This window comes from Solanum dulcamara, chromosome 7, assembly GCF_947179165.1.
Source record: "Solanum dulcamara chromosome 7, daSolDulc1.2, whole genome shotgun sequence".
In the NCBI taxonomy this organism is placed as follows: domain Eukaryota; kingdom Viridiplantae; phylum Streptophyta; class Magnoliopsida; order Solanales; family Solanaceae; genus Solanum; species Solanum dulcamara.
This window is the reverse complement of record NC_077243.1, coordinates 10,771,405-10,798,073: the sequence shown is the minus strand read 5'-3', so window position 1 is coordinate 10,798,073 and position 26,669 is coordinate 10,771,405. Positions and strand designations below refer to the sequence as shown.

General features: G+C 30.6%; 3 protein-coding genes, 1 long non-coding RNA gene and 1 pseudogene across 6 annotated transcripts; 2 read left to right on the top strand and 3 right to left on the bottom strand.

Moving 5' to 3' along the window:
• The first annotated feature begins 739 nt into the window (after positions 1-739).
• Positions 740-10,089, top strand: LOC129896862 (E3 ubiquitin-protein ligase AIRP2-like). Its single transcript, XM_055972844.1, has 6 exons — positions 740-818; positions 7,427-7,529; positions 8,876-9,038; positions 9,165-9,231; positions 9,364-9,595; positions 9,675-10,089. Exons 2-6 carry the CDS (start codon positions 7,438-7,440, stop codon positions 9,883-9,885), a joined length of 765 nt encoding a protein of 254 aa, XP_055828819.1. The 5' UTR covers positions 740-818; positions 7,427-7,437; the 3' UTR covers positions 9,886-10,089.
• A 2,022-nt stretch (positions 10,090-12,111) lies between these two features.
• On the bottom strand, positions 12,112-13,942 carry LOC129895558 (cysteine-rich repeat secretory protein 38-like). Of its 2 annotated transcripts, none has more exons than XM_055971283.1 (3): positions 12,989-13,935; positions 12,443-12,565; positions 12,112-12,357 (listed from the first exon to the last, which is right to left on the bottom strand). In XM_055971283.1, exons 1-3 carry the CDS (start codon positions 13,743-13,745, stop codon positions 12,290-12,292), a joined length of 948 nt encoding a protein of 315 aa, XP_055827258.1. In that variant the 5' UTR covers positions 13,746-13,935; the 3' UTR covers positions 12,112-12,289. The 2 variants fall into 2 exon arrangements, 1 of the variants encoding a protein (XP_055827258.1); XR_008767802.1 differs by lacking the exon at positions 12,112-12,357 and adding an exon at positions 12,801-12,886 and having other exon boundaries at positions 12,442-12,565; positions 12,989-13,942.
• A 416-nt stretch (positions 13,943-14,358) lies between these two features.
• LOC129893760 (cysteine-rich receptor-like protein kinase 10) lies at positions 14,359-17,364 on the bottom strand (annotated as a pseudogene).
• LOC129893761 (uncharacterized) lies at positions 15,818-18,812 on the top strand. 2 transcript variants are annotated; one of them, XR_008767586.1, is made up of 4 exons: positions 15,818-15,937; positions 16,618-16,740; positions 16,900-17,385; positions 17,905-18,812. It is a non-coding gene; the product is annotated as an uncharacterized LOC129893761 (long non-coding RNA). The 2 variants fall into 2 exon arrangements; XR_008767585.1 differs by lacking the exon at positions 15,818-15,937 and having other exon boundaries at positions 16,621-16,740; positions 17,900-18,812.
• Positions 18,813-19,726: 914 nt separating this feature from the next.
• LOC129896631 (GDSL esterase/lipase At3g48460) lies at positions 19,727-22,201 on the bottom strand. The gene is made up of 2 exons (XM_055972564.1): positions 21,495-22,201; positions 19,727-20,301 (listed from the first exon to the last, which is right to left on the bottom strand). The coding sequence occupies exons 1-2, from the start codon at positions 22,140-22,142 to the stop codon at positions 19,804-19,806; spliced, it is 1,146 nt and encodes a 381-aa protein (XP_055828539.1). The 5' UTR covers positions 22,143-22,201; the 3' UTR covers positions 19,727-19,803.
• Positions 22,202-26,669: the final 4,468 nt, after the last annotated feature.

Sequence of the window (26,669 nt, the reverse complement as noted above, 5' to 3'; positions counted from 1 at the left end):
CAAAGTGAAATTAGAATTCTTAATCAATTGCATAAATTTGAAATTAGAATTTCTAATTTTTACATGTACATGAATTAAATGTTAAAAGTTATCGATAATGTACGTGTAAGTGTGCATAAAATAAACGGTAAACGTGGGAAAGTTGAAAATGAAAATGGTAAGGGAAATAAAAAAATGAGATAGTTTTCTCTTACTATACTCTTATTTTTTTGGTAATTTTTTTTCCAGTTTTTTTTGTAAAAAAAAATAAAATAAAAAATAAAAAAGTTCGGTATTCGGGAAAACCAAATTCCGAAACCGAAATACCGAATACCGAAACTGAAATATCAATTTCGGTACCGAATACCGAACCGAAATACCGAATTACCGAATACCGAAATAGCCGGTTCGGTTCGGTAATTCGGTTTTTGGTATTTTATGCCCAGCCCTACAATATACCTATTACTTAATTACTTGTCCCAATATATCAAAACTTGAATCATAATATGATAATTAATAGAATAAGTTAAAACCAAAATTAACTATGACATAATAACACAGCAAGAGGAAATTCGTAGAACCAATACCTATCTTATATTGTACGTATGTCAATTCCAATAACTTAATCATTGCCTCAATTATTCCTAATAAAGAAAACTAAAACTTGTCCCCTTCCTAAAACCAAAAACAAACAGTGACCAATTTATCACCTAAAATTTCTTGAAATTTCCATTCCTTTCCCCTCAACTCAACAATACAATATACTAATATAACCTTATAACATTACAGGGATTTCGGTGGTTACCTGAAGCAGTTTGGGATGCTTTCGTAGTCCGCAGGTATGTTCTCGTCTCTCTCTTTTCTTGTTTCAATTTTGCATAGTAGTGGATAATTAAAATATTAAACCCTATTCAACTTTATTTTAATAAATATGGGATAAGTTGTATAGAATATTGAATAATATATTAATTTAGCCAACTAATTAAATTAGTTATTTAAATTTACCCCTTAACTAATTAACCGAAGTTATTAAAAAGTCCAAAATATTCATTATAAATTTACGGGATAAGTATTTTATGAAATAAAAGGTCCTAGTACTCAAATTGACATAATGGGTCGTTACAACTCTAAATTTAAGTGTTTAAATGAAAATTTGTGTCAATTTTAGGAGTCCATTTGGACATTTATGATCAGTGATTTGAAGTCACGTTGATATGAGATTAAAATTTTTATTTAGATATGCGATTTGAATTTTTAATTTTTTTTTTTCATTAACAAAAAATATAACAATTTGTGAAAATCATTAAAACTTTTGCAACTCTTATACAATCTTGCCAAACGAGTAAATCATAATTTTTAAATAAGATTATATCTTAATTCTCGAGCATTAATAATAGCTTGTTTGGCCAAACTTTTTGGAGGCTAAAATGCTTATTTTTTAAAATAAGATGTTTACTAAACTTTTGAGAAAAAATAAGTGCTTCTCGAGAGTAGCAAAAATTGTTTTTTTTAGAAGCTAAAAAAAGAGTTTTCCCCAAAATACTTTTTTTTAAAACGCTTTAGAGAAAAAAAAATACTTCCTCCGTCCCATTTTAGTTGTCATATTGCATTTTTCAAAAGTCAATTTGACCAGTTTTTAAAGTTAAGTTATATTACTTTAACTCAATATTATAAAATAAAAAATTAGATATTCAAAAACTATACGAAAAAGTACTATAAGTTATAATTTTTTTCATATCAATATGATAAAAAAAATAATCTTAAATGTTAGTCAAACTTCATATAGTTTGACTCTCAAAAAGTAAACCATGACAATTAAAATGGGACGAAGGGGATACTTACCAACACTTTGAACAAGTTTGGCCTAACAACTAACACTAGTTGTTGCTCAAAAGTACTTTTAAAATTTATTGATCAAACACAAACTGCTTCTCAATAAAAGCACATTTGAGTAAAGCACTTTTCAAAATAGTTTATTTTAGAAACTTGACCAAACAGATTATAAATAATACACCTCCATGTAGCTTTTACAAATAAATATTTGCGGTTAGACCTATTATAAACTTTCAAATACACATAATCTTATAAAGATTCACTAGACAACTATAGTAGCAACTAGGGGTGTTCACGATTTGCGTAAATTCGATCCAAATTGAAAAACCAAACCAAATCGATCAAATAAATTAATTTTTATTTGATTTGATTTGGTTTTATATTTAAAAAACTGATAATATTTGGTTTGATTTTGGTTTTGTTCAAAAAAATCGAAGAAATAACCGAACCGAACCGATAAATTATATACATATTTTTTTATAATTATACATACATGATATATTATTGTTTTATGAATAATTTTTATGCAAAAAATACAACACCCTAATTTAAATTAGTAAGGTATGATACGTTTTTTATTTGTACAACCATATCATTAGCTTATGCATTATTCAGTAAGTTTTTGTTGTTTAGCACATTCGATTAGCTAACAATATAAGCAGAAAGTTAAACATAATCAACGTTTTGGTATAAGAATTATAAGATCCAAAATAACACGAAGACAATTTATCTTTTTGGAATGAATTCTTGTCTTTTTTTTTGAATGAATCATTTCTTTTATTTTTGTGTATGGTTAATAACCGAATAATCGAATCAAACCAAACCAAATTGAAACCGATAACAACCAAACCGATGGATGTATATTTTAATTGATTTTGTTTGGTTTTAATAATTTTAAAACTAATTAGATTGGGTTGATTTTGATTTTGACCAACTAGTAGCAACTAGTCATTCCTTAATAGAATATTTTCAGCTAGTACAGACAATCTTTTCACATCAAGTATAGATCTCTTTTTTATATATATTGTAAAAATATAAATTTATGGACCAAATTGTACATTTTAAAAATATTAAAATCACACTTTGAAATTTGACATCTTACTTTTTGGAGAATTTAAAATTTAAAATTGAAGTTAAAAATTTGTGTATATTTTATAAACAAACACTGATTTCAAATCAAAAATTGAACTTTGGGTCCCAAATTTCATGATCAATTGCATACTAAGTAGGTGTTTAGACATGCAATATATAATCTTGATTTCAACTTAATGCTTGGACATGCAATTTTAGGATCATGATTTCAAATCCTAAATTCTCCAAAAAGCATAATTTGAGATTCAAATTGTGATTTTATTTTTTTTAAATATAATATTTGATCCATAAGTTAATATTTTGTAAAAATAATATATATATATATATATATATAATTTTAAATTCTGTAAAAAAAATGATATTAATACTCAGGATGTGTTTATACCATGTGAATGACTTATATTAAAGAATAACTAGTCAATATTATTGTTGACTAGTGGACCTTTATAAAATTATTCGTATTTCAAAGTTTGTAATCACAGTTATTTATTTGTAATAAAAAAAACATTAAGATATTCAATTTATCAACGTCGTGCCTTAGAATATTATCGTATTTGGTTTATGAACTATAGTTTGATCATTTGATAAAACTATTTAAGAATTAAAGAAATTTTTGATAGTTTTCATAATTTATGAGATTTTTATATTTATAAAAAGATATTACTTAAAAAATTTAAACAACATGTTCAAACAAAACTTCAACTTCAAAACAATTTGATTTCATATCAAACTACAAAAATAAACCTCATAATACATATTATATTCTAAAGAGTTCCCCATGACTAAAAATTCCATAGATAGTTAATAAGGTAGTTTTAGTTGGTGGATCTACTACCAAGTCGAATGCTTCCCCTATAATAAAATAATTAAAAATAGAGTAGAAATCTACACTCTCTAATAAGTATTGAATTCAAACCAACGACAATTATGGTAGAGTGATAAGTATTTCTTCATTCTTAATTAAGAAGTCTCGAGTTAGAGTCCCTTTGGATGTGGAGTCGCTTTTATTAAGAATGTTTTATCCCCTAATGTGGGACTTCCCGATACTTATTCAAATTTAATCGGACTCTAATAATATGAATGTCAGACACTAAATCAAAAATCAAAATAATAATAATATTGAATTCAAACTTTGAACTTGTGAAGGAAACATGAGGCAAAAATGTAATTAGAGTTGTACATACGTCTTCTTCATTTCCCTTGGTTGAATTTTTAGGGTTCCTATTCCAGAAGGCGTTGGTGGTTCACTTGTATTTACATCCATTAAATTGTTGTACTTTTCTTTGAATATCACTACAAGAAAACATGGACTTTTTTAGCTATGAAATTTATTGCAATTCCTAACTATTCCGTCGCTAAAACAATTTTAACTAATTGATTTTTCTTATAATTCATTGTTAATCCATAGCTAAATAAGATTAACATGAAAATTTTGTCATTTAGCTACGAAATTTTGTCCGTCTCTACTTTCTCGTTTTCTAATAGTGATATTTCTATAAAGTTTAAGCTAAGATGTTAGTATGAGAGAATTGCGATGTTTCTTGAAAAACAAAGTCATAATTCTCTATTTTATGATTATATATAAGTTGAATTTAGTTGAATAAATTACATATAGTTTCTAATTTATCGTACCGCAAAATATCAAAATTGAATTTGAAAATAATGAATCATACTTAATTAATTTGACATGATAATAATATAATATTTTAAAAAATTAAAAATCAAAATTACTAGGACCAAAATTTTTAATATTGTACAGTGTGGACCCCGCTAAAATAGAAAAAACATGAAGTAAAATTGAATACAAATTCAAAGACCTATGCCCTCGTAAATGAGTAGCTGAAATAAGTAGGTATTAGAGTTGTAGTCTAATGTTGTAATACGAGACATCACTTATGTACAATTTAATTGTATCAATAAGATCCGCTCTTTTATTTTACCCTTAGATAAATTGACGGCGGAGTTAAGATTTTTAATAAGATGATACAAAAATATATATAAAAGATAAACATATAAAAAGTGAAGCAAATTTAATATGTATTATATATACATAAAAGATAATTTTAATTTTATATATATTCAATACGCGATCCAAAATAAGTTTTACTTTTTAGCTAAATCAATTTGGTTTCAGAATAAGTGTTAGCTTCAGATACCAAGAAGGCTTTTGTTATTTTCTTACATCTTCAAAAATTTACCTGATAAAAAATCCAATAAGAAGAGATGGAGCACATGTAAATTTTATGATTAACGTTTTCAATAAATTTGTTAATGAATATGCCAATTTCAGAAGGAATTTTATTTTGGACCAAATAGAGAGAAATAATTTATTTTCTCCGTCCATTTTTATTTTTTCATTATATTAAAAATAGATATTTAGTTTAAAAAATTAAAAGATAATTTATTATTTTGTGCATATTTTATTTTTATTGCTAAGTATATTCATTTTCCTAACATTTAAAGTAATAATTAGGAGTGGTTTGATAAAAAATATCATTTTATATATTGTATCTTAAAAGGCGTATTAAGTCAAATATGAATAAATAAATTCACAAAGAGAGTAATTGTTAATCTAATGTTCTGTATTTGTATGATCTATGCCAATAAGAGATTCAAAAACTCACATTTCTTTATCCGTATTTTATGTACGTTTTAAAATTTTTAAATAAAGAGTTGTATAGTGTCTTCCAATTAATAGCTCTTTAATATTTAACAGCTTTTATTCAACCGTTGGATATTATCATCTTGAATTGTCGACTTTTTTTTCTTTTTTCTTTTTAAATTAAAAAGCATAAATAATTAGTAGATAGTTAATTAGTTGAACAACTTTCATGAAGGAATCACTACCAAACTTTGTATTTTAGGAAGTACTACCTTTTTAAAAAAGATATTAGAGCCCGTTTGGATAGACTTAAAAAAGTAACATTTATGTATGAAGTGCTTTAAGAATTTTGAAGTGGTGAAAGTTATTTTTATAAATAAGCAGTTGAGTGTTTAGATAAAAGTGCAAATGAGGAAAATGATGTGAATTTTAGGATTAAAAGAATAAAAAAGATAGTTTGGAAATTTAGTTAAAATATAAGGGATCTAAAAGTAATTTTTATAGTCAAAGAAAATGACTTTAAGCACTTAGGAAAAAAAATAGGAATCCTAACTTTTTCATTTTTGACTTACTTTAAGAACTTTACGGCTTAAAGTTAGCATTAGTCAAACACGTTCAAAAGCTAAAAAGGGGCTTTAAGTTGATTTTGACCAACTTTACCAACTTAAAGCCCATCCAAACGGGCTCTTAATTAAATATACAAATAAGTTTTGAGTTATTTAAGAAGAAAAAGTTATTTTCTCTTTTATTTGATAGAAAACAATGATTACTTATACATAATTAGGTACAAAGAGATAAAGAAAGAAAATTTTGGAGGGACAAACTCATAATTAGGTATCTGATAGTAATAGTTGAAATAGAAAAAAAAAATAATTGATAGTTAATGTGTATTTTGATACATTGATAGTTCATGTAGGAAATGAAATAATTGATATTTAAGGTGTGGAATTCACGAAAAATGATAATTTGATGTGCTTTTGACCATTAACTTTTACAAATGTAATTTTTGAGTTTTAATGTTGCAAAATTGCTTAATGTAACATTCGATTTGTTGATTCTTAACATGTATTGTAAAATAATTAGATTTTAGAAATTATGCTTTGACAAGTACTCCTTGTATTTATTATTTCTCTCCAAATCTCATTGTATTTATTACTAACTTCGATTTTATGAAATGAAAAAAAATTGTACTTCAATTGAAAAAAATGTAATAATCTCTTGTTTTTATTTTCCCAATTACACAAGGAAACTATGGTTGATTTGATAAAATTATTAGTAAATTTTATTATATCATACCAAAGTCACTATCTTTTTAAAGTATCACAAAAAGACAATTTATTTTTTTTACTAAAAGATCATTTAACTTTGTTTTAAAATCACAAGAAGTCATGAACAGTTTTTGGTCATTCAATGTTGCCCAAGTACTATCATATAAAATATGATAAAGGATCAAAAATATTTTTGTGAAATGAACAAAAATATCATTCGTTTATAATTTAATTTAAAAATATTATTATCGTTAATATTTTGATCCAATAACCTAATAACCATACCTAATAACATTTTTTTTAACTTAATTTTTTGATTGATTCGTTTTTTTCACACTCTTACTTACACCCACATGGTATCGGACTTCGGAATTAAAAAAAAAGGAGAAGAAGTCAAATTTGCTTTGGAAGATTCATTCCTTCATTCTTGTCATGGTTGCTCAACAGTCAAAATTGCCAGAAATCAAAATCAAAACTACTAACTGCAAGCAACCAACCATAACAAAGACCAAAACTCTCTCTCTCTCTCTCTCTCTCTCAGTACATAACTACTCCTTCTAGACTCCATTGACTTGTTCTTCTTCGCAAGTGTTCAACATTTTACTCCTATTTACATCCACCCAATTGAGTGTTGTACATTTGGGAATTGCAGTTTTGGGATAAATGATGACCAATTACTATGAGCTTGTGAAATCTACTTCATGTGAAGATTCTTTAAAGGTTATTGAGGCTGACATTCACTATGCCAATTTGCTGTAGGTTCTACTCTTTGATTTTTCTTCCCTTTTTTGTGCTCTGTTAATGTTGTATACCATCAATTAAGTTTCTGATTGGGGAATGAATTTCCCAAGTAAATATATTTTTGGCCATACATTTTGAATTTGAAACTTGAAAATTAAAAATTATGTTTGGACATGCACTTTAATTGAAAAAATTCAAACTTTTGCTACTAAAAGTGAAATTTCTCACAGAAATGGTCTGGACCAGTTTTTAGAACTTGGAATTTTTTTGAAGATAGATTTTCAAAGTCCGATTCAAAGTCTATGGTCAGACATATATTTAAAGATAAAATTTCAAAGTTTGATCCAAAATCTATTGCCAAACGTTAGCTTATATTCAAATTTTAAATTGGTTTCCCTTTCTGGTTTTCTTCAATGTAAAACAGGTCTCTTTTCTGGTTTGGGACGAGGGGTTTCTTTACGTTAACTACAAAGATAAAACATTTGTTTGCTACTTTTTTCCTCCCCTCAGCAATTTCTGAAAAAGTTTAACTTTTCAAGTATTTCTACTCCCTCCGTCTCAATAAAAGTGCGACACAGGGAGCGTAAGAAATAAGGAAAAACTTCGTTATATTTATGAAATTGCCCTTATTTAAGTCCGGCTAAATAGAAAAAGGATGCCAAGTAAATCTAGACGGAAGGACTACTATTTTGTTTTAGTTAATTGAAAAGTCTGCCTCAAAGAGTTTCATTATTTTTTCCGTTGTCACACTTCGTTTTTCATGAAAAAGGAACGGGGGTTGCCATAGAGATGGACTAGAGCATGCAAAATGCTATGTTTTCTGCATTTACAGCATGTGAAATTAGGAAAATGCTGTTGAATAACTGGAAATTATTATGGTTTCCAATAAGTTAGGTTGAGAGTCATGAGGTCTCAAAATTCAAATCTGAGGGAGGCAAACATTAGTGTATTTCTTTTCATTTGTCCAAGTCCTAATAGACACTGTTATCTGGTGCCTATGTTGATAGGAGGTAACGTCGGTGCGAGGTACCTGTGAAATTGGTCGAGTTGCGCACAAATTGGCCAGAACACCGCGATTATAGAAAAAAATAACAGGAAACTATTTGTTCTGGAATTTGTTTTCTTATGTCAGTTTAAAGGTCTCAGAATAAATCTTTTGTAAGCTTTATGTGAGTTTGAAAGCCTTTTGTATCTGCAATCTTCAGTTTCCTTTCTGTGGTTCCTCCAACTGTTCCATGTTTAAATCACTGGGGATTTGTCTCTGATTTGTGTAAAGGTGTCAGTAGATAAATCGTTGTTCCGGCTGCAGTCTTAAACAACGAATATTAAACCTTTTGTCCCTCTAAATTACGTGTTTCAGGGCAGCTTCGATTCCGAGGTTCAAGAATGGTACTTGTCTACAAATGAAATTGGCGTACAGTAACTTGGCACCGATAGTTCTGTTCTTGCTCCAGTGGATGGATTGCTCATGCACATGCTTACTTCCAAGTTATTTCAATCTATTCCACATAGTTATATACAAGGTTTGTTCTCTGTTCTGGGGCTGTTAACTTCTTCTCATAGTACTAGCGAGTAAATTAATGTTTTATTAATTTAAGATGACATTGTTATATTCGTTACGTTGAAATTGAAATTGTGATGTCTTTTAGGTTATCCCCAATGGGAAGAAGAAGATTCCTTCTGATGGGAAGAAAGCAAGCATTAGAGAATTCTATGGTACACACCATTTCCGGCAAACTTTTTGATATTTTCCGTTTATTGTGCATCTCCATATTTAAGTCTAGAGGTTTTTTCTAACTATATCCGTATATGAGGACACTTATTTCTATGACAAATACCAATTTGCAGCGGTTCTATTACCATCTCTCCGGCACCTACATGATAGCTCATCAGAGCAGGATAGTAGTCAAGACGAACCTCATGTTTCAGAAATGATTGTCAGGAAGAAAGTCCAAGAGAAAAAGCATTTTGATGCTGATCTAGAGAAAGAAAATGAATGTGGGATCTGCTTAGAACCGTGCACCAAAGTAGTTTTGCCAAACTGCTGTCATGCAATGTGCATTAGTTGCTATCGTGACTGGTAAGTGATCGTCTTACCTTTGTTGCGAAAAGAATATGTTTGTTTGGTGATCTTCTTAACGTGTAATCTCTGTTTGCAGGAACTTAAGGTCTGAGTCCTGCCCATTTTGCAGAGGAAACCTCAAAAGAGTGAATTCAGGGGATCTGTGGGTTCTGACAGGCAATAACGACGTTGTTGATCAGGCAACTCTTTCGAATGAAGACATGTTGCGTTTCTATCTTTACATAAACAGCCTGCCTAAAGATACTCCAGATGCCATGTTCCTAGTTTATTACGAATATTTGATATGATTCAACTTCTGGAGTATGTAAGATTAGAAGTTAAACATACCTACCAAAGCCTGTGGATAGTCATAGAGTCCGGTAAAGTCCTCTAATTCTTTGTTTACTTTGTGCTGAATAACTACATCCTTGCTGTAACTTGTAAAAGAACTTGAAGTCAGCAAAGAGATTGTTACCTCACTTTCAGCACTCTAACAAGTACTTGTGATGTGATTTGTAAGCGTCTCGTTATTTTGCAATCAATAAGTATTGTCGCTAAGAGGAAAATCTGTTGCAGCCACTAAATGTCTCTGTTGTAGTGTCAATGTTAAAGTTTGCTTCTATTTTGTGATTGCTGCACTTTGTAAAATGAGGTACAAAGATGCTCCAGATAGTCAAGTCCTTTAATATGGATATTCTAATTTTCTCTTGCTTCTAAAGCTGATTCTTAATGATGTTCTTCATCTGCATTACTTCAAATTGTATAAATCTAAAGATAAATACGCAAGAAAAAAATATCCAGTAACAAAATACTTGGGTAAATCCTTGAGTAAACAAATTGCCAAATATTCATAGGTATAAAGTGCCCAGGTAAATCCTTCAAAACAAATCCCCAGTTAAAATCGCAGCAACAGGAAAAACATATCATTCAAGTCCTTAAATTAGTTGACTTTATTCTTACCTTACCCTTACCGTCTACAAATTTGTCACCTGTACCCCTCAATTGGATGGAAAGCCCCAAATCAACTAAAATTATCCAATTTCAATTAAAATGATCCAATTTCCCCTTTTAATCCAAACCCGATCCACTAAACTAAATAATCTCATACCAAATTAGAAAACCCAAAACCCATATCTCCAATCTTCTTCATCTCTTTCCTTCATTGAAATTCATCCCTTGCATCTCCTTCCTCCATTAAAAGAGAATATCTTTCAATTAAAATAACCCAATTTTCTATTTAAAAAATTATAATATGTTATATAGCGTGTAAAGTTTTTTTTTCCTCCAAAATATTAAATATATGATGGAGTATAATATCTGTTAAAAAAAGTGAAAAATCAATCTTTGGAGTCTCGTAGCTTCTTAGCCAAGCCCCTAATTGCAGAAACACAAAAAAATAAAGCAAAACGTAAGCACAATGAGTGGGAGATAAATGGAGGGAGGTGGTCTAACATTCACCCCAACAAGACCTTCAACATGCCTTCATTACAATTCTACTTTTGTCAAACAATTTCACACAAATACTATTAAATTAAGAAGAGGATTGTCAGTAAAAGCATCAACCCACAACTTTTCTACAGTGAAGACAACATTGTCGAGGAACTGGGATGTTTTCAGTTACTCAAAAGCACCTTCTTGGATGTCCAGATTTGAAGAACTTTATACCACCAATTGCTTCTTCGTCAAAGGATTATCTTCTTGAGTTCTCTGGTTCTCACTAATTTAATTAAGATTTGGGGTTTTGTTAATTCACCCTTAATTGGCCCATTATTTTTCTCATTGGTTCTGTATCATTCTGCTTAGCCTAATTAGTGTCAGGTTTCTAGTAAAGGTTTGTGTTTTCTAATTATGGATAATCAAGATTTTAAATTTGTATGTGGTTTATTTAATTGGTATGAGTTTATTTAGTTTAGTGGATCGGATTTGGATTAAAGGAGAAAATTAGATAGTTATAATTGAAATTAGGTAATTTTAGTTGATTTGGAGCTTTTCATTCAATTGAGTGGTACAGTGACAAGTTTATAAATAGTGAGAGTAAGAACAATTTTATTTTAACAATGAGTATAAAATCAATTAATAAATAAAAATTAAGGTGTAATTTTGACACTTTTTCCTTAAAAAAAATGTGAAATTTTCCATTCTTTTTTATCTTTTCAATTTTACTTTTTTTTCTCTCCTTTTTTCCCTTCCTTTTCTTCTTCTTCGCCATCACCGTTGTCACATTTATTCTTGTTATAGCGTTTTCTTCTTCTCTTTTTTTATTTTTATTTATACGGACGTTTTTTCATTGATTGTGAGAAAAAAAAAATCAAGTGATTGAAAAAGATTTTACAAAAAATCAAAGATAATTGCCGTAACAATTATGATAGTTGATGCAATACCTTCAATAATTATTTGAGTTATTGCAATATCTTCAACAATTATTGAAATTATTGTAGCAACTTCAACATAGTTATTGCAATACTCAAACAATTATTGAAGTTATTACAACTACTTTTAACAGTTGTTTAATTTTTACAAAAAGCGAGACGAAGGAATTATTGTATTTCATAGCCAGTCAGTACAAGTATATAATACCCTGACATCAGCTGCAATTATACAACACACATGTCCACTGTCATAACATATTGAGAGGCTGAAAGTGAAAATAGAAATTATAAACAGAATATAGTTGACATTCAAACAAAATACAACTTAATTTAAATCCAACATTTAAAATTCATCAAGTAAGTTTCCTTGTGTGTCAAGCAGTTGGATTAGTTGTCTCATTTCATTCCTCTCTGCAAAGATTCAACTTTTGATTGGTTAGCTGAAACATTAATTACTACTTTCTTTTAAACCAATATTATTAATAATTTGTGTTACCTTTCTGTGTTCTTCTTCTTCTTTTCATAAGGTAAATGCAAGATCCTGCCAATACAACAGCCACCAGTGCTATAACACCTATGACGATACAAATAGGCAGCTTGGTCTTCCAAGTAATACCCCCTGAAAACAAAAAATAGCACATCAAGGGTAGTTTAGTCAAATAACAGTGCTTTAAGATTAATATTATACGATTAAGATTTTTATATATACTTTTTATCATATTTAAAAAAATGACTTTTTTGAAGTGATCAGTTTAATGAGAAAAACGCGGGAAATTCGCCCCTTAACTCAATAACCACCTCTAATCAGCTAATCAAGCAACTAACTAATACTGATCCTAGCACATGCCACTCACCTGACACTCAAACTGTGTAGTGGAAAGTCACTGGAAACAAGTTGAACACTCGCGCGCAGTTTGCCTGGCAAGAACTCATGTGGTACCTTTTCTCCAAAGAGATTAAAAAGAAAATTAATTAAGACGAATAAATTGAAATTGATGAAATACAAGAGAAGTTCTTATATATATATATTCTGAGTAATTACCTTGGTCTTTGTCCTCCTGTTCGGGATATTTGAATTGATAGCTTAAATGGCAGCTTTCATGTACAACTCTGCATTCACGCGGTACAGATTTAGGGATTACAGACCGCGCACCCTTCAGGCAAGCGCGACAATCTGCAACTGACAAATCTGGTATACACTGCACCATGCCATACAACTTCTGAGACAACGACGACAACGGTGTAATTTCATCAAAACTTTCGGCATATTTCAGATCATTTGTAGCTTTAGGGGTAAGGTTATCAAACATTGCATCCGAAATCCCCTTAACTACTTGTTCTGTCCACGATACGCTTTGTGTGTTGTAAACGATCCAATAATAAGACGAGACATTAAACGTGGAGGCGAAATTAGGTATATCAGAATAGCGTATCAAACACTGGTCATACCATATAATTGCTTGTTTCTTAAGCAGACATTCGCGCTGGATCCGCTCACTTGCCACGTCTATACAGTTTTGGCAGTCTTTAGGCGCAACGTCTCCTCTACAGAGATACAATCCATGAACTTTATCGTCATCGTTTTCACCTACACTGGGTTTTGCATAGATGGATTTGCCACCATTATTGTACAGTAATCTGTACAACAATCGGTTAAGATTGAACTGAAATTTGCTTCCTTGTGTATAATTACTAGTGGAATTTGGACAATAGCTTGTTATGTAAGTGATCTCTGCAGGTTTCACGCCCACAAAGATGATTGACTGAACAAGCAAGCAAATGATCCGAATCAATGTCATTTTTGATTTTCGATCCTCTTCCTAACTTCTTGAGCTATGTATATAATAGCTTGCCTGGTGAATTTCGTGCATCTTACAAGGAAGTTGCCTTCCTAATTCTATTTATTATTGCTAATAGCAAGTTTTGAATTTCTTTTCTAACAAGCTGGACTCAACGATAGCCTTAATTGCTACATGTCCTACTAGTGGAAAAACTTACACAGTTTACACAAGATCGCATTGCAAGTATATTATTAGATATAGCTATTTACCGACATTACTAAAAAGAGTCCACAAAGCGACAGAACAAAAAGCGACGGACAGCGTCGCAAATAAAATGTGACGGATAAGACGACGCTGTTCCCAAGCACACACTAAGAGCACAGCTTGGTCCCAACAATCAAGGTCGTTTTTATTTATTATTATTATTTTTTTACTAGGAGCGACGGACAGTGACGCCTAGTCCGTCACTTATTTTGGCGGTTTTTTCCGCTAAAAATAAATATTATTTTTATATAAATACTTTATATATTTTATTAAAAAATAATTATTTATAAATTAAATATTACGACTCCGTCCGTCCCAAATATTTATTTTTTATTTATTATTTTTTTTTTCAACATAGCAACGGACAGGGTCGTTATGTCTGTCGCTATTGATCAAAAGATTTGGTCAAAAAATTTAAAATAGCGATGGACTGGAAACATCTGATTTAGTAGAAAAAAGTCCCTCCATAGCATACTCAGGGGCCTTATATCCACTGCAAAAATGACAAAAGGAAAAAATGGTTCTTAGCATCAATCTTACAGCAAAATGACGTTTTTTAAATTATGCAACTGATTTTTGCATTATTCCATCATCTTACTAGGTTCCAACAACTCTATTTGTATTGACTTCTCGTTGATTTCCGCTAAACATCTTTGCCATTCCAAAGTCTGATATCTTGGGGTTCATATCTTTGTCCAGTAAAACATTGCTAGCTTTTAAGTCCCTATGAATGATTCTTAGTCGTGAATCCTCGTGTAGATACTGTTGGGGAGGAAGCACCACAACTAAAGTTTGATATGACAATTAGTAAGAAAATAAATTGGACACGAGAATTTTACGTGGAAACCCCTCTAACTGATAGAGGGGAAAAACCACGGGGTAGAAGGATCTCACTATTAAAATATGGGAGTATACTGCTCTCAAATACAAGGAGAAAACAACAATTAACACTTCTCTCTTGTAAAAGAAACAACTACTAAAGAGGAGACTCAAGACTACAATATTTATCTTGGTGTATAACTCTTTCTATTCTTACTCTCTCTCTCTTTCTGGAATGCATTAAATGAGGGCTCGAGGCCCTCTATTTATAGGAAACAAAAATGCGTTAAATTTCTACATGTTTTTGTTTTTCAAACAACGCGTAATGTTTCTTTTCAAACAACGCGTAATTTCTGGTAACTTTTGAAATTTGCTTTTCAAAAGTTGCTTTCAAACTTTGAAAAACTTGCATTTGGTAAAAATTGCTTTTTGACTTTGAAACAGGAATACTTTGAAAATCTTTGCAGATACAGAATGCCCTTTGCTATTCCTTTAATAATGTGGAGACGTTGTCACCAATCCAGAATCTCATTTTCTCTTGAATCTAGAAAAAGAAAGTATGAAGTTAGTGAATTAATTGCTTCTTTGTGGTAAACCAATATGCCAAATATGTAAAGGTCAAACCGAAGAGGAAGAAGTCCGGGCTTTTGTTAGGCATGAACTCATAGATAAGCAATGCTTCATTTCCCTCTAAACAGCAACCCAAGAGCCTCAGGAGATTTCTGTGTTGTAACCTGGCAATTAAGACAACTTCATTCTTGAACTCTTTCAGTCCCTGACCGGACGTTCTAGAGAGCCTCTTGATTGCAATTGCTATGCCATTGGCTAGTGTACCCTGGAATGTTATAAACAACATTAAATAGCCCAAAATTCATGGACAAATTGACCCCCTCTAGCAACTAGATTCACTAGTTTGTAGTAACTTTCAAGGTAATTGGTTATGATAAATGATAGGAATTGTTACCTTGTACACTGGACCAAATCCACCTTCTCCGAGCTTGTTTTCTTCAGAAAATTTTTGTGTAGCCGCTTGAATGAGGTCTAGTTTTACAAGTGGAAACTCTCTGGATCTCCCCTGCTTTTCTGAGACAAAATCATCATTCTCATCAAGTGTTTCTCCTATCGTGGTAAGCAATTGAATTTCCTGACTCTTTTCATTCTCCTCTGTAAAGATTCAACTTTTGATTGGTTAGCCGAAACTACAATTATTTTCTTTTCAATCCAAAACACCAATATTTCTTTTACCTTTCTCTATTTGTCTTCTTCTTTTTACAAGGTAAAAGCAAGTTCCTGCCAGTACAACGGCCAAAAGTGCTAGTATAACACTTATAATGATACTAATAAGTACAAGAGCCAACAGCTTTGTCTTTGAAGTATTTTCGTCTGAAAAAAAATATAGTTGGTCAATTAAAAGATGAATTCAACCGTTACCTCGGGAAGTGTCTTAAGTCTGTGCGACTATCGTATCTGCAAGTTGGAGAAATGATATTTGATACATGCGCACTGATCATTCAGCCATAACTCCTATTAGTAACTGATTTTGTTTGAGGGTATGCGCCAAAAACTTAAACGACATTTGATATGGACCATGTAGTATATGATTAAGATTTTAAAGCGTTCAATATACATTTGAAGCTTTCATATAGATTTTCTAGGAAATTTGGCTACACAGTAAAATTAGAGCATGTAATTAACTTAGCAAGTAGAAGGGAGGATTGCATAGTTACCTTCATCTTTGTTACCCTGGCTGGTCAATGGTGGTAGTACTTTGGTATTGAAGAATTGATATAGCTCGTACCCTATATAGTTATATTGCAGCTTGCAAGTTGAACTCTGGCTCCTTTTGGTACTTTGGCGTCAACGAGATGGCTACTCATTTGAGAAAAAGCAGACTTCAGGCAAGTGGAACAATCTGCAGCTGACAAATCAGGTAGACACTGCACCATGCCATACAAGTCTTCATGAAACGGTGTAATTTCCTTAGAATTTGCAGGATATTTCATAGTGGGATTGACAGTGGTAGCTTGAGTTGTAAGATTATCAAACATTGCTCTCAAATTCCCCATAAATTGTTTTGTGTGTTATTCAGGATCCAAGAAACCGAGCTGTCTAACATGGACGCCAAATTTGGTATATTAGAATAGCGGACCAAACACTCGTCATAACATATGTTGGCCTGTTTACCGAGGGGACATTCGTGCAGGATCCTCTCACTTGCTACGTCTATGCAGTTTTGACAGTCTTTAGGTGCAATGTCTCGTCTACAGAGGAATACTCCATAAACTTTATCAGGCTCTTCTCCTACACTTGCTTTTGTATACATGGAATTTCCACCAGTACTGTATAGTGATCTGTACAGTAATCGGTTAAGATTTGAGTGGAATTTGCTTCCTACTGTATAATTATTGGTCATTGAGCAAGTGTAGTATAAGAATGAGGATGTGGACAGAAGAAGAAGATCAGAATTGTTTGACAGAACAAACAGTGAATGGAGCAACAAAATCAGAATTAATGTTTGGCTACTGCACAAACACAAAACTAGAACCCACGCCATTTTCACTTCCCAACTTCAGAGGTATATATTAGCATCTACTCTCTTCCTTCTCACGTTGCGCTTTTCGACAGTCAGTTTGACTTAACTTTCTCAAAGTTTATAATGTTTGAATTTCAATGAAAAAACTATGGCCACTAAAAAGGAAAGAAGAAAGTTCTATTTCAATATTAATTATGTCTCATCCACCTTTCAATACACCTAATATTCACTCCATACCCGACTCTTTGTCGAAAACCTTGTTCTTGATGTGTGATTTTGTTTCTGGTAAAAACAAAATTTGTAGCTAAATTCAATAGTAAAGTATGATTTGACCAATATCAAAGGCGCAATTGTGATTTTGCTTTCAAACGTGTATCTTGGATTTGCGGTGGGAACACTTGTTTGGGGTTATTATGTGATTTTGAATTGAATTTTAATGCCTTTTTTTCAAAGGGAATTGTGAATAACGTGATATAGGCAATGTGAATGCGTATTCTTATTGTGTTTTTCTTGATCGCCTATTGTCTAATTAACGTGTAACTTATAACTTTGCTAGTGTAGGAAATATTGCAGAAAGAAGTAGAGTAGTTCAGAATTTTCACAAGTAATATATGAGGAAGCAGACAGGTATTGTGTGAACATGTGCTAATAACTATCGTGCTTTATTGAAAAAATCACAATTTATTATATGTTAATAAATGTTATTCAAATTGCAGTCTTTTTTAGGAAAATGTTTATTCATTTTCCATTCTCACCTTTTACAAAATCCAACACAACTTGTAGAAATTAAAGGTCATTTATTCCTCAAATATATAGGGAGTATGAGCCCGTTTGGATGGGCTTTAAGTTGGTCAAACCAATTTATAAGCCCCTTTTTAGCTTTTGGATGTATTTACCTAATGCTAACTTTAAGCCATAAAGTTTTTAAAGTCAGTCAAAAATGAAAAACGTTTTCTAAATATTTTTTTCTAAGTGCTTAAAGCCATTTTGTTTGACCATAGAAATTACTTTTATATCCCTTATATTTTAACTAAATTCCCAAACTATCTTTTTTATTCTTTTAACTCTAAAATTCAAATACTTATTTTTAACATAAGCACTTTTATCCAAACACTCAACTGCTTATTTATAAAAATAACTTTCAGCACTTCAAAGTTCTAAAAGCACTTTATACATAAAAGTTACTTTTTTAAAATTCATCCAAACGGGCTCTATATGTTTTTACTATTTAGGAAGTTTAACTCGTTCTAAGATCCAGACCGTCCAATAATTGTCAATTAAGGAGGAAGATGTTTAGACAGTGATTTTGCCTATTCATGTAAACATTTAGTACTCACTTTTGGAGGCTTAGGAAAACACAAGTTTAGTTTAATTTGTCGTGCTAGGCTTGATAGTTGAGCTATGCCAATCAGACACAGTGAATTTATTGCTCACCCATCCTTTTTAATCGTCAATATTGCAATTTTCGAAAGTCAATATGACTAATTTTTAAAGCTAAATTATATTATATTAATTCGATATTTAAAAATAAAAAATTAGATATTTAAAAACTATACGAAAAGTACTATAAATTGTAATTATTTTCATATCAACATGATGAAAAAAATATCTTATAATATTAGTCAAAATTCATATCACTTAACTCTAAAAAAGGAAACTTCACCAATTAAAAATGAACGGATGGAGTATTAGTTAAGCAAGTTCTGAACTTCATAGAAAAAATGAATTTATACTCACAACTTATGTCTGGTGGGCAACAACAATTACTTTTTAGAAATTCTTGAAGCTTCATTGTTGAATGAAAAATTCAGCGACCAACCACATTTTAAGGCTATAAATAGAGCCTTATGTTTCACTTGTAGATCAACACACAAAAATACAATTCAGGAAGAGATTGTGAAAAGAAAAGACTGTTTGGTGAAGTTTTTTGTAGAGAGAAATTCTTAATGTAAATTCTCTGTAATTCTATTTTTGTGAAATAGAGTTATTTTTCCTCCTAAATATTCTTCATAGTAATCAAAGAATCACAACAATTATTTCTCCTTTTAACCTATGGTTAGTTCTGCTTATTTTGTGTCATTGATCTCATATACCAACTATATTATCATATACGTCATGTTCAGTCAGAAGTAATTTTTTCTTCAATTCCTTTATGACTTCTATCCTTCTATTTTTAATTAATTTATTAGTATTGTTTTCATTTCGTTGGGTATATTCCGAATCAAATCAATTACTTTGAGAAATGAAGAGGTCCCATTGTGTAGAGTTCATGAGTGAGACCTGACTTTTATGTATAAAATCCTTCAAACAGACTTTCCAAGCACGTGCTCAATACTTCCTCTGTCCCAATTTTATATGGCAATACCATCTGATTTGATATAGAGTTTTAAAAAAAAAGATTTTTAAAATTTATGATCTAAAACAATAATTCTGAGACATATACTGACTCGCCATTCAAAACTACTGTTTTTTCGCTAGCAAGTAACTAAATGGAGGCTTACAAAATGTCCGATTAAGAAACAACCTCGCCAAAGTTTTATACATGGCTTCAGTGAGATGAACGCCATCCCAGTTAATATACTGAGAAGGGTCCGGACAAGAGCTTGCAGAAGGAGACCCACAAGTACCGAACACATTAAAGTTCAAATTTCCACCACCAGATCCACAGCAACTTTTGAACACCTCTTTAAAGCCATACTTGTTTGCACCTCTCACTACTGTACTGTATGCATTCCAGTAGTCTGCATAAACAATGACAGTTTGTGGGAACTGTTTCCTGAATGAATCTAATTCGGCTTGGATGATGCTGTTGTGGATGTTGCTTTGCTTGTTTACACTTCCCACACATCCCATGTCATCTCTGTCTGTGTCAGGTGCCAGATACATGGACAGTGTTAAGCAACCTGTTGGTGGAAGACCTTGAACAAGTACATATTTTGCTCCCTTGTTCAGTAATACCTGTAAATGAAACCAATTCAAATATGAGATTTTTTGGCCAATTTTTGAAAAAATAAACTTGACATAAATATAATTAGGAAAGTCAAAGTACATAAAAATCAAGGCGTGTCGAGGTGTGACACACCGCTTAAGAAATATACTTAAAAACATTAACCAAAGGGTCATTTGTCAATATTATCCTTTTTATTCTTTCTCATCAAACTGTTCTTAAAAGTGAAGATAGTCATTATTTGTGTTTTAAAAGTAGTTCAAAGCTCCATATAACTAGAGGAAAAAAATAACTAATACGTAAACATTGCATTTAATTTGGTTTCAATATTCATTTATGATTTCTAATTTTAGGTATGTACAAATTTTTACTTAAACTTATATAAAGTTGAACAAACAGACGCATGCGTCCTACATGATAATTCGCGTAAGATACACTTGAATTAATTTATATTATGCTATGTAAGAACGCATATTATGTCAGGTAAAACGCGTGTCCAGTGGCGGATCTAAGAATTTTATGAAGAGGGTTCAAAAAAAATTAAACACGCTAATCAAAAAAAATGTGCTTATTCGGATTCGAACCCGCGAGCTGAGACAAGCTAAGGCAAAATATTGAACCTCATTTGCCACTGAGCATAAGCCAAAAGAGCTAGTCATTTGGCTTATGCCTAGGGGGTTCAATGTTAAATATATACAAATAAATTAAAAAATTTATCTTATATATACAGTGTAATTTTTTAACAAAGGGGGTTCGGATGAACCCCCTGAACTTGCCTTGGGTCCGCTCCTGCGCGTGTCTACTTGTTCAACTTTATACAAATTTAAACGTCTATTTATTTATGTAGACTCAAAGTTAGAAGGCACATATGTTATTTAAGATCAAGTTAAAGAGCATATTTATATATTATGCCACAACAATAACATACTCAGTATGGTCCCACGAGTGTTCGGTGGAATATAGACATGCCAAGAGTACATAATGCAAAATGAATGAATAAACCAACTATGAGTGAGGTACAAAATGAATGAACAAACCAACTATGAGTGAGCTTGACTCTTGGTTTCAAAAAAAATTGTCGGTGCAACATAAAGGTGTGAAAAGTTCATCGTCTAAGAAATCAATGGATGAATGTAAATGATCGCACCTATGAATTGGATGCTTATTTGCTAACATTAGAAATATTTATGATAGCATTAATTACCTGTAAAAAACCAGTGACACTTCTTGTGGCAAGTCGTTGAATAGTATTGGGTGAAACAGGAGATGCAAAGCTATACGCATAGTCATTGGCACCAATTTCACCTACCCAAAACAGAGCATCACTAAACACCGCTTCGCACTGCTGCGGCGTCGTTGTAGAATTTTCACAACCTTTACTCTCTAAAAACCTGTTAAACCACGTGAGCTGCGTTTGAAGCGATTGAGGAGTCACATTCAAAGTGATATTGTTCTTCACAAAAAATCTGTGCCTTATAGCAGTAGAACCAGCTACAGCAAAATTAACACCATAAGTTTTATCCGCTTTCGAATCTAGATATGGCGGCAAAAACGGCAACGACAATGATTCCGCGACGAAATCGATGATTAATCGACCGTCAGAGTATCTGTTTGTTGGATGGTGAAAAAATGTGTTTCCGTAAGGTGGATTGGATACGTAATTGAAAGAGCTAGGGCCAGTAGCTGAGTGTGTGTTGCCTGTGTCCGTGTAGGAATCCCCAAATGCATAGATTTTTTTGAATTTTTTGGGAGTGGAAACAGAGGATAGTACTGAAGGGGAAAAGAACAGTGTAGTGGTGAATATGATGACTGTAATTTTCAAGGGGGTCACTACTCCGGAGAAAATAGCCATGGCCTTTTTAGTTGTGAATTATGAAAAGTCTAAGTGGTTTATATAGAGTTGATGCCTGTCAAAGTAGCACAGTAGAACTGATTATGGGTTTGTTTAGAAAATCATTCCGTAATTGAAATTGGGGTAATTACTAATGTAGTAATTACGTAACCTAGTAAGTAATGACTTCTTTGTTTGTCAGAATGTAATTATAAGTGTATTGTTTTGTTTCGTAAGTGCAATTATAAGGTTATATTAAATTTTAAAATAAAAATTAATCATTTAAAATTTATATTAGACAAAATAAGGACCTTTATAAATGATATTAAATTAACTATTTAAGATACATATTAATTAATAAACATATGTTCTTAATTAATATCAAAAAAATAATTTATTTATATTTTTTAAATTAGTATATTTTAATTAATTTAATCAAAAAAATTAAAAGTACAAGATTTTTATGAACATAATGAAATGTATGTTTGACAAAAATGTTAATATTATAAATATAATTTTATAAAATTATTAAAACATTTGACCAAAAAAAAATCTATCAAGTTTAACTAAAAAATAAATGATTTGCAATGTGAAATATTAAGTCAATACTAGTACTAAAATAAATATTTAAGGACATAAATTAAAGGTTATTTTCTACTATTACCCTTTTGATTATTCTCAAACTACTCTCCTATGTAACAACTTCATTCACTGAAGGAAAAAATCTGGAAAAAAAACTTCAACAATTCTCTTAAACTTTGAATAATTCATTTATTTTGAACATGAAAAAAAATCTCAACAATTCACTTAATGTAAATTAAAGAAGATATTATTTAATCATACAAAAATTATGACCTATAGTATTTATTACACAATTTATGAAAATAATGTTTTGAATTTTCTAATCATATCACCCATACTTTACAAAACAAATCAAAGAAAGCAGGACCAAGAGCCCATTTGGATTGACTTATAAGTTACTTATAAGCTGTTTTCAGTTTTTTTGAGTGTTTGGCTGGCTAACTTAAAGTCATTTTATGCTTAAAATAAGCCACAGTAAATAATTGAATTTGTTTGGATGGATTTATTTCAAGCAACTTATAAGTTGAAAACAACTTATAAATCAAAAAAAATAAGTTGGGCTACACCTACTTATTTTTTTTAAAACTTATAAATAATTTTAAACTTATAAATTAATTAAAAAAATCCATCCAAACAAGCTTCAAACTCTTGAAGAAGAGGATGGAAGTGGTAGAGAACACAATTACGTTTGCATAAATGAGAGGTTGGTGGGGGTGATTAGGAAGCACTGAATTTATGAGAGAACATGTATGGAAGTTAGTAGTTGGGAGAAAGTAGTGGGGATATCATATGAAGCTTTAAATGCAACATTACATTCACCACCAAACGCTTCCACGGTGATTTTATTGGATGGTAAAATTAGTTGGATGCACAAACTTGAAAGGAAGGAACAAAACAGAGTGGGACACGTTACAGCTTATAAGTAGTAGCAAAAAGTGAAAGCCAATTACTCCATATATATTGATGAGATGCACGTAAATTGGTAAAGTTGCTGCCATGTGACCAGGAGGTCACGGGTTCAAGCCTTGGAAACAGCCTCTGGCAGAAATGCAAGGCAAGGCTGCGTACAATAGACCCTTGTGGTCAGGCCCTTCCCCGGACCCCGCGCATAGCGGGAGCTTTAGTGCACCGGGCTGCCCTTTTATGCACGTAAAGTTCTAGAGTTGCCCGTATTAACTAATAGCCTGTTTGGATTGACTTATTTTTAATTAACTTATAAATTGAAAATTGCTTATAAGTTAAAAAAAAATAAAAAGTAGGTGCAGACTAACTTTTTTTTTACTTATAAACTGTTTTCAACTTATAAACTGCTTGAAATAAATCCATCCAAATAAACCCAATTATTTATTGGGCTTATTTTAATCACGAAATAACTTTAAGTTGGTCAGCTAAACACTCAAAAAAAAAAACAGCTTATAAGCCAATCCAAATGACCTCTAGCTTGTTTTTTTGGCGTTGAGATTTTTATACAATTGAAAAAAAACGGCGAGCATGAGTGGTTAAGCCCATTACTAGTTTAAAGTTAAAATTACATGAAAGTTTTAATTATTATTTTAAAAAAAAAGGATATTTAGCGACTATCATAAAATTAACATTAACGATCATGTTAGTTCAATTAATAAATAGCCTCTCTTTTTCCCTTGTTTTGGATAAGTAAAAGAAAAACTAAAGAAAAGAGAGAGAGAAAAAAAACTTTCATTTCTCTAAAAATTTGAGACCTTTGATCTTTATTATAGATTGTGATTTAATTTGTGGGCAACCAGACATGTGTGGCATCTACTGATTATTTAATGAAAATTTATCCTTCGAAATATCCTTAATTATAACTTACTTTCGTTTGGCAAAATTGTTTATTCTGCGGCATAAATGCAGTGCTATCTAATTCGCAACATAAAATATTTACTCTTATTATTAAAAAAAGAATTGCTAACAAGTTATGTTTCTATAACTATAAGACACAAGTTCATGTTACTAAGAGTCCTTTCGGATTGGCGGAAAAAAATAGCTTTTATATATATAAAAAAAAGTTAAACTTAAATGACTTTTAAGTCAAAAAACTAAAAATAAATAAATAGGGAGAGTCCTACTTTTGATTTTTATCTTTTTTAAAGTCATTTTAAGTTAACTTTGTCAAACACTCTCAAAAGCTAAAAATAACTTTAAAATAGGTTTGATAAATCAATCCAAACAGGCTCTAAATTTACACCCCAAAATAAAAGTACATACTACTAAACTTATGCCCCAAGACATAAGTTATGTTTAAGTCCAAAAAAAAAATTCAAGGAACATGTTATGCCTGTAAAAGACATAAGTTCGTGTGTAAATTTCTTAAGGTACAATGTTCTAAAATTGAACATATGTTTTATTAGGGTGAAAATTATTTTCACCTCAACTTTGCTTTTAAAATCAAACTCCTCCCTCAACTTTGAACAATAATCAAACTCTCCCCTTTCCCCTAATTAAATTTTTAAAATGCCTATTATACCTTTCTTTATCAATTTTTTTTACTTCTTTAGAAATCATGATATTTTCATTTTTTTTATTTAATGTAACAAACTTTTCATAAAAGCATAAACATTATTTTTTGGAAAAAAGTGAAAAATACTAATTAAGTAAATAAGTTAATGACGTTCTATAATGAAGTAAATTAGCATAATGAGAAAATTAGTTTAATAATAATAATCAAAACTCTAATATTTATTTATAGAAGTGAAAATAGCAGAGAATAATAACTATACAAATATATTTCAATGTAGGAAATACAAATAATTAATTTAATTAAGGAAAAAATTTAAAGATTGTATTATTTAGATTTTAAATTATTTTAGATTATAATTTATGTAATACTCCATCAATGTCAAACAAACTTGTTTATTTATATAGAAGAGAATAACCACCGCCATTTATATTACTTGTCTCTCATTCTAAAAATAATTGTTTTAATTTACTTGTCCAATTTATGAAATTTAAGAAATTTTTAATATCTTTTTATGTCTACCCTTAAAATTAAATAACTGCATAAAGTAGTAATAGTCAAATTTAAGCTTTCAAACATGTTAGTTTAGTAAAATACACCTCTAATTAATTTTTTAAGAGGTGTCATATATATCAAGAAGAGTCAAGTAATATGAAACGCATGAAGTAAAATGATGGAGAAAAGAAAAAATATACGTATACATACATATACACACACTTAATGCATGTTATATTGAAATAATGGTCATAAGAATAATATTAAATTTTGTGATAAATTCTTTAAAATATTATTTTACTTATAATGTTAAAGTACTTAAAGAAAAAGTTATAAATATCTATGATAAAAAGTAAACTATATATAATATAAATATATATTAAATAAATGTGATATAACAAGGGTAAAATGGACAATGCATGGATAAAGGGGGGAGTTTGATTATTGTTCAAAATTAAGGGGGGAGTTTGATTTTAAAAACAAAGTCTGGGTGAAAATTATTTTCACCCGTCTTATAATGCATAACTTATGGCTAGCGAATTTTTTTGTGTTTTTTAAAAAAAAATTATAAAAAAGTGTTTTTTTTCGCACTATTATTACTTAAGGTTCCCAAATTAGGGACATTCATGCGAATAACCCAGTATCCTTTATTGAAGGAAAAACTATTAAATTACACAAACATTTCTACCATAAATTTTAATGCAAAATGCATATTGTGTCACTAATTAATAATTTTGTACCAGATTTCAAGTCAAATACACCACTTTTTCGGTTTTTAAGTCAAATACATGTATCAAATATACTAAATACATGTATCATTGATACCAAATACATTCTAAAATACACATACATAGAGAGAGAGAGAGAGAGAGAGGTGAGCGAAAGAGGATAGATGCGAGAGAGAGGGTCAACATATTTCAAATAAAAGTGAATCACTCTTGAATATAATGTATTTGGAACAAACTATACCTAATTTGACTAGTATGTATATGAGA

Excerpts from the sequence above, each read along its gene's own strand:
- LOC129896862 (XM_055972844.1), top strand. The coding sequence starts at position 7,438 with ATGATGACCAATTACTATGAGCTTGTGAAATCTACTTCATGTGAAGAT. Across the intron at positions 7,530-8,875 it reads ATTCACTATGCCAATTTGCT|GGCAGCTTCGATTCCGAGGT; the intron begins GTAGGTTCTACT and ends TACGTGTTTCAG. Across the intron at positions 9,596-9,674 it reads ATTAGTTGCTATCGTGACTG|GAACTTAAGGTCTGAGTCCT; the intron begins GTAAGTGATCGT and ends CTCTGTTTGCAG.
- LOC129896631 (XM_055972564.1), bottom strand. The coding sequence starts at position 22,142 with ATGGCTATTTTCTCCGGAGTAGTGACCCCCTTGAAAATTACAGTCATC. Across the intron at positions 20,302-21,494 it reads GTGTCACTGGTTTTTTACAG|GTATTACTGAACAAGGGAGC; the intron begins GTAATTAATGCT and ends TTTCATTTACAG.
- LOC129895558 (XM_055971283.1), bottom strand. The coding sequence starts at position 13,745 with ATGACATTGATTCGGATCATTTGCTTGCTTGTTCAGTCAATCATCTTT. Across the intron at positions 12,566-12,988 it reads ACAGGAGGACAAAGACCAAG|GGGGTATTACTTGGAAGACC; the intron begins GTAATTACTCAG and ends TTTTGTTTTCAG. Across the intron at positions 12,358-12,442 it reads AAGAAGAAGAACACAGAAAG|AGAGGAATGAAATGAGACAA; the intron begins GTAACACAAATT and ends GAATCTTTGCAG.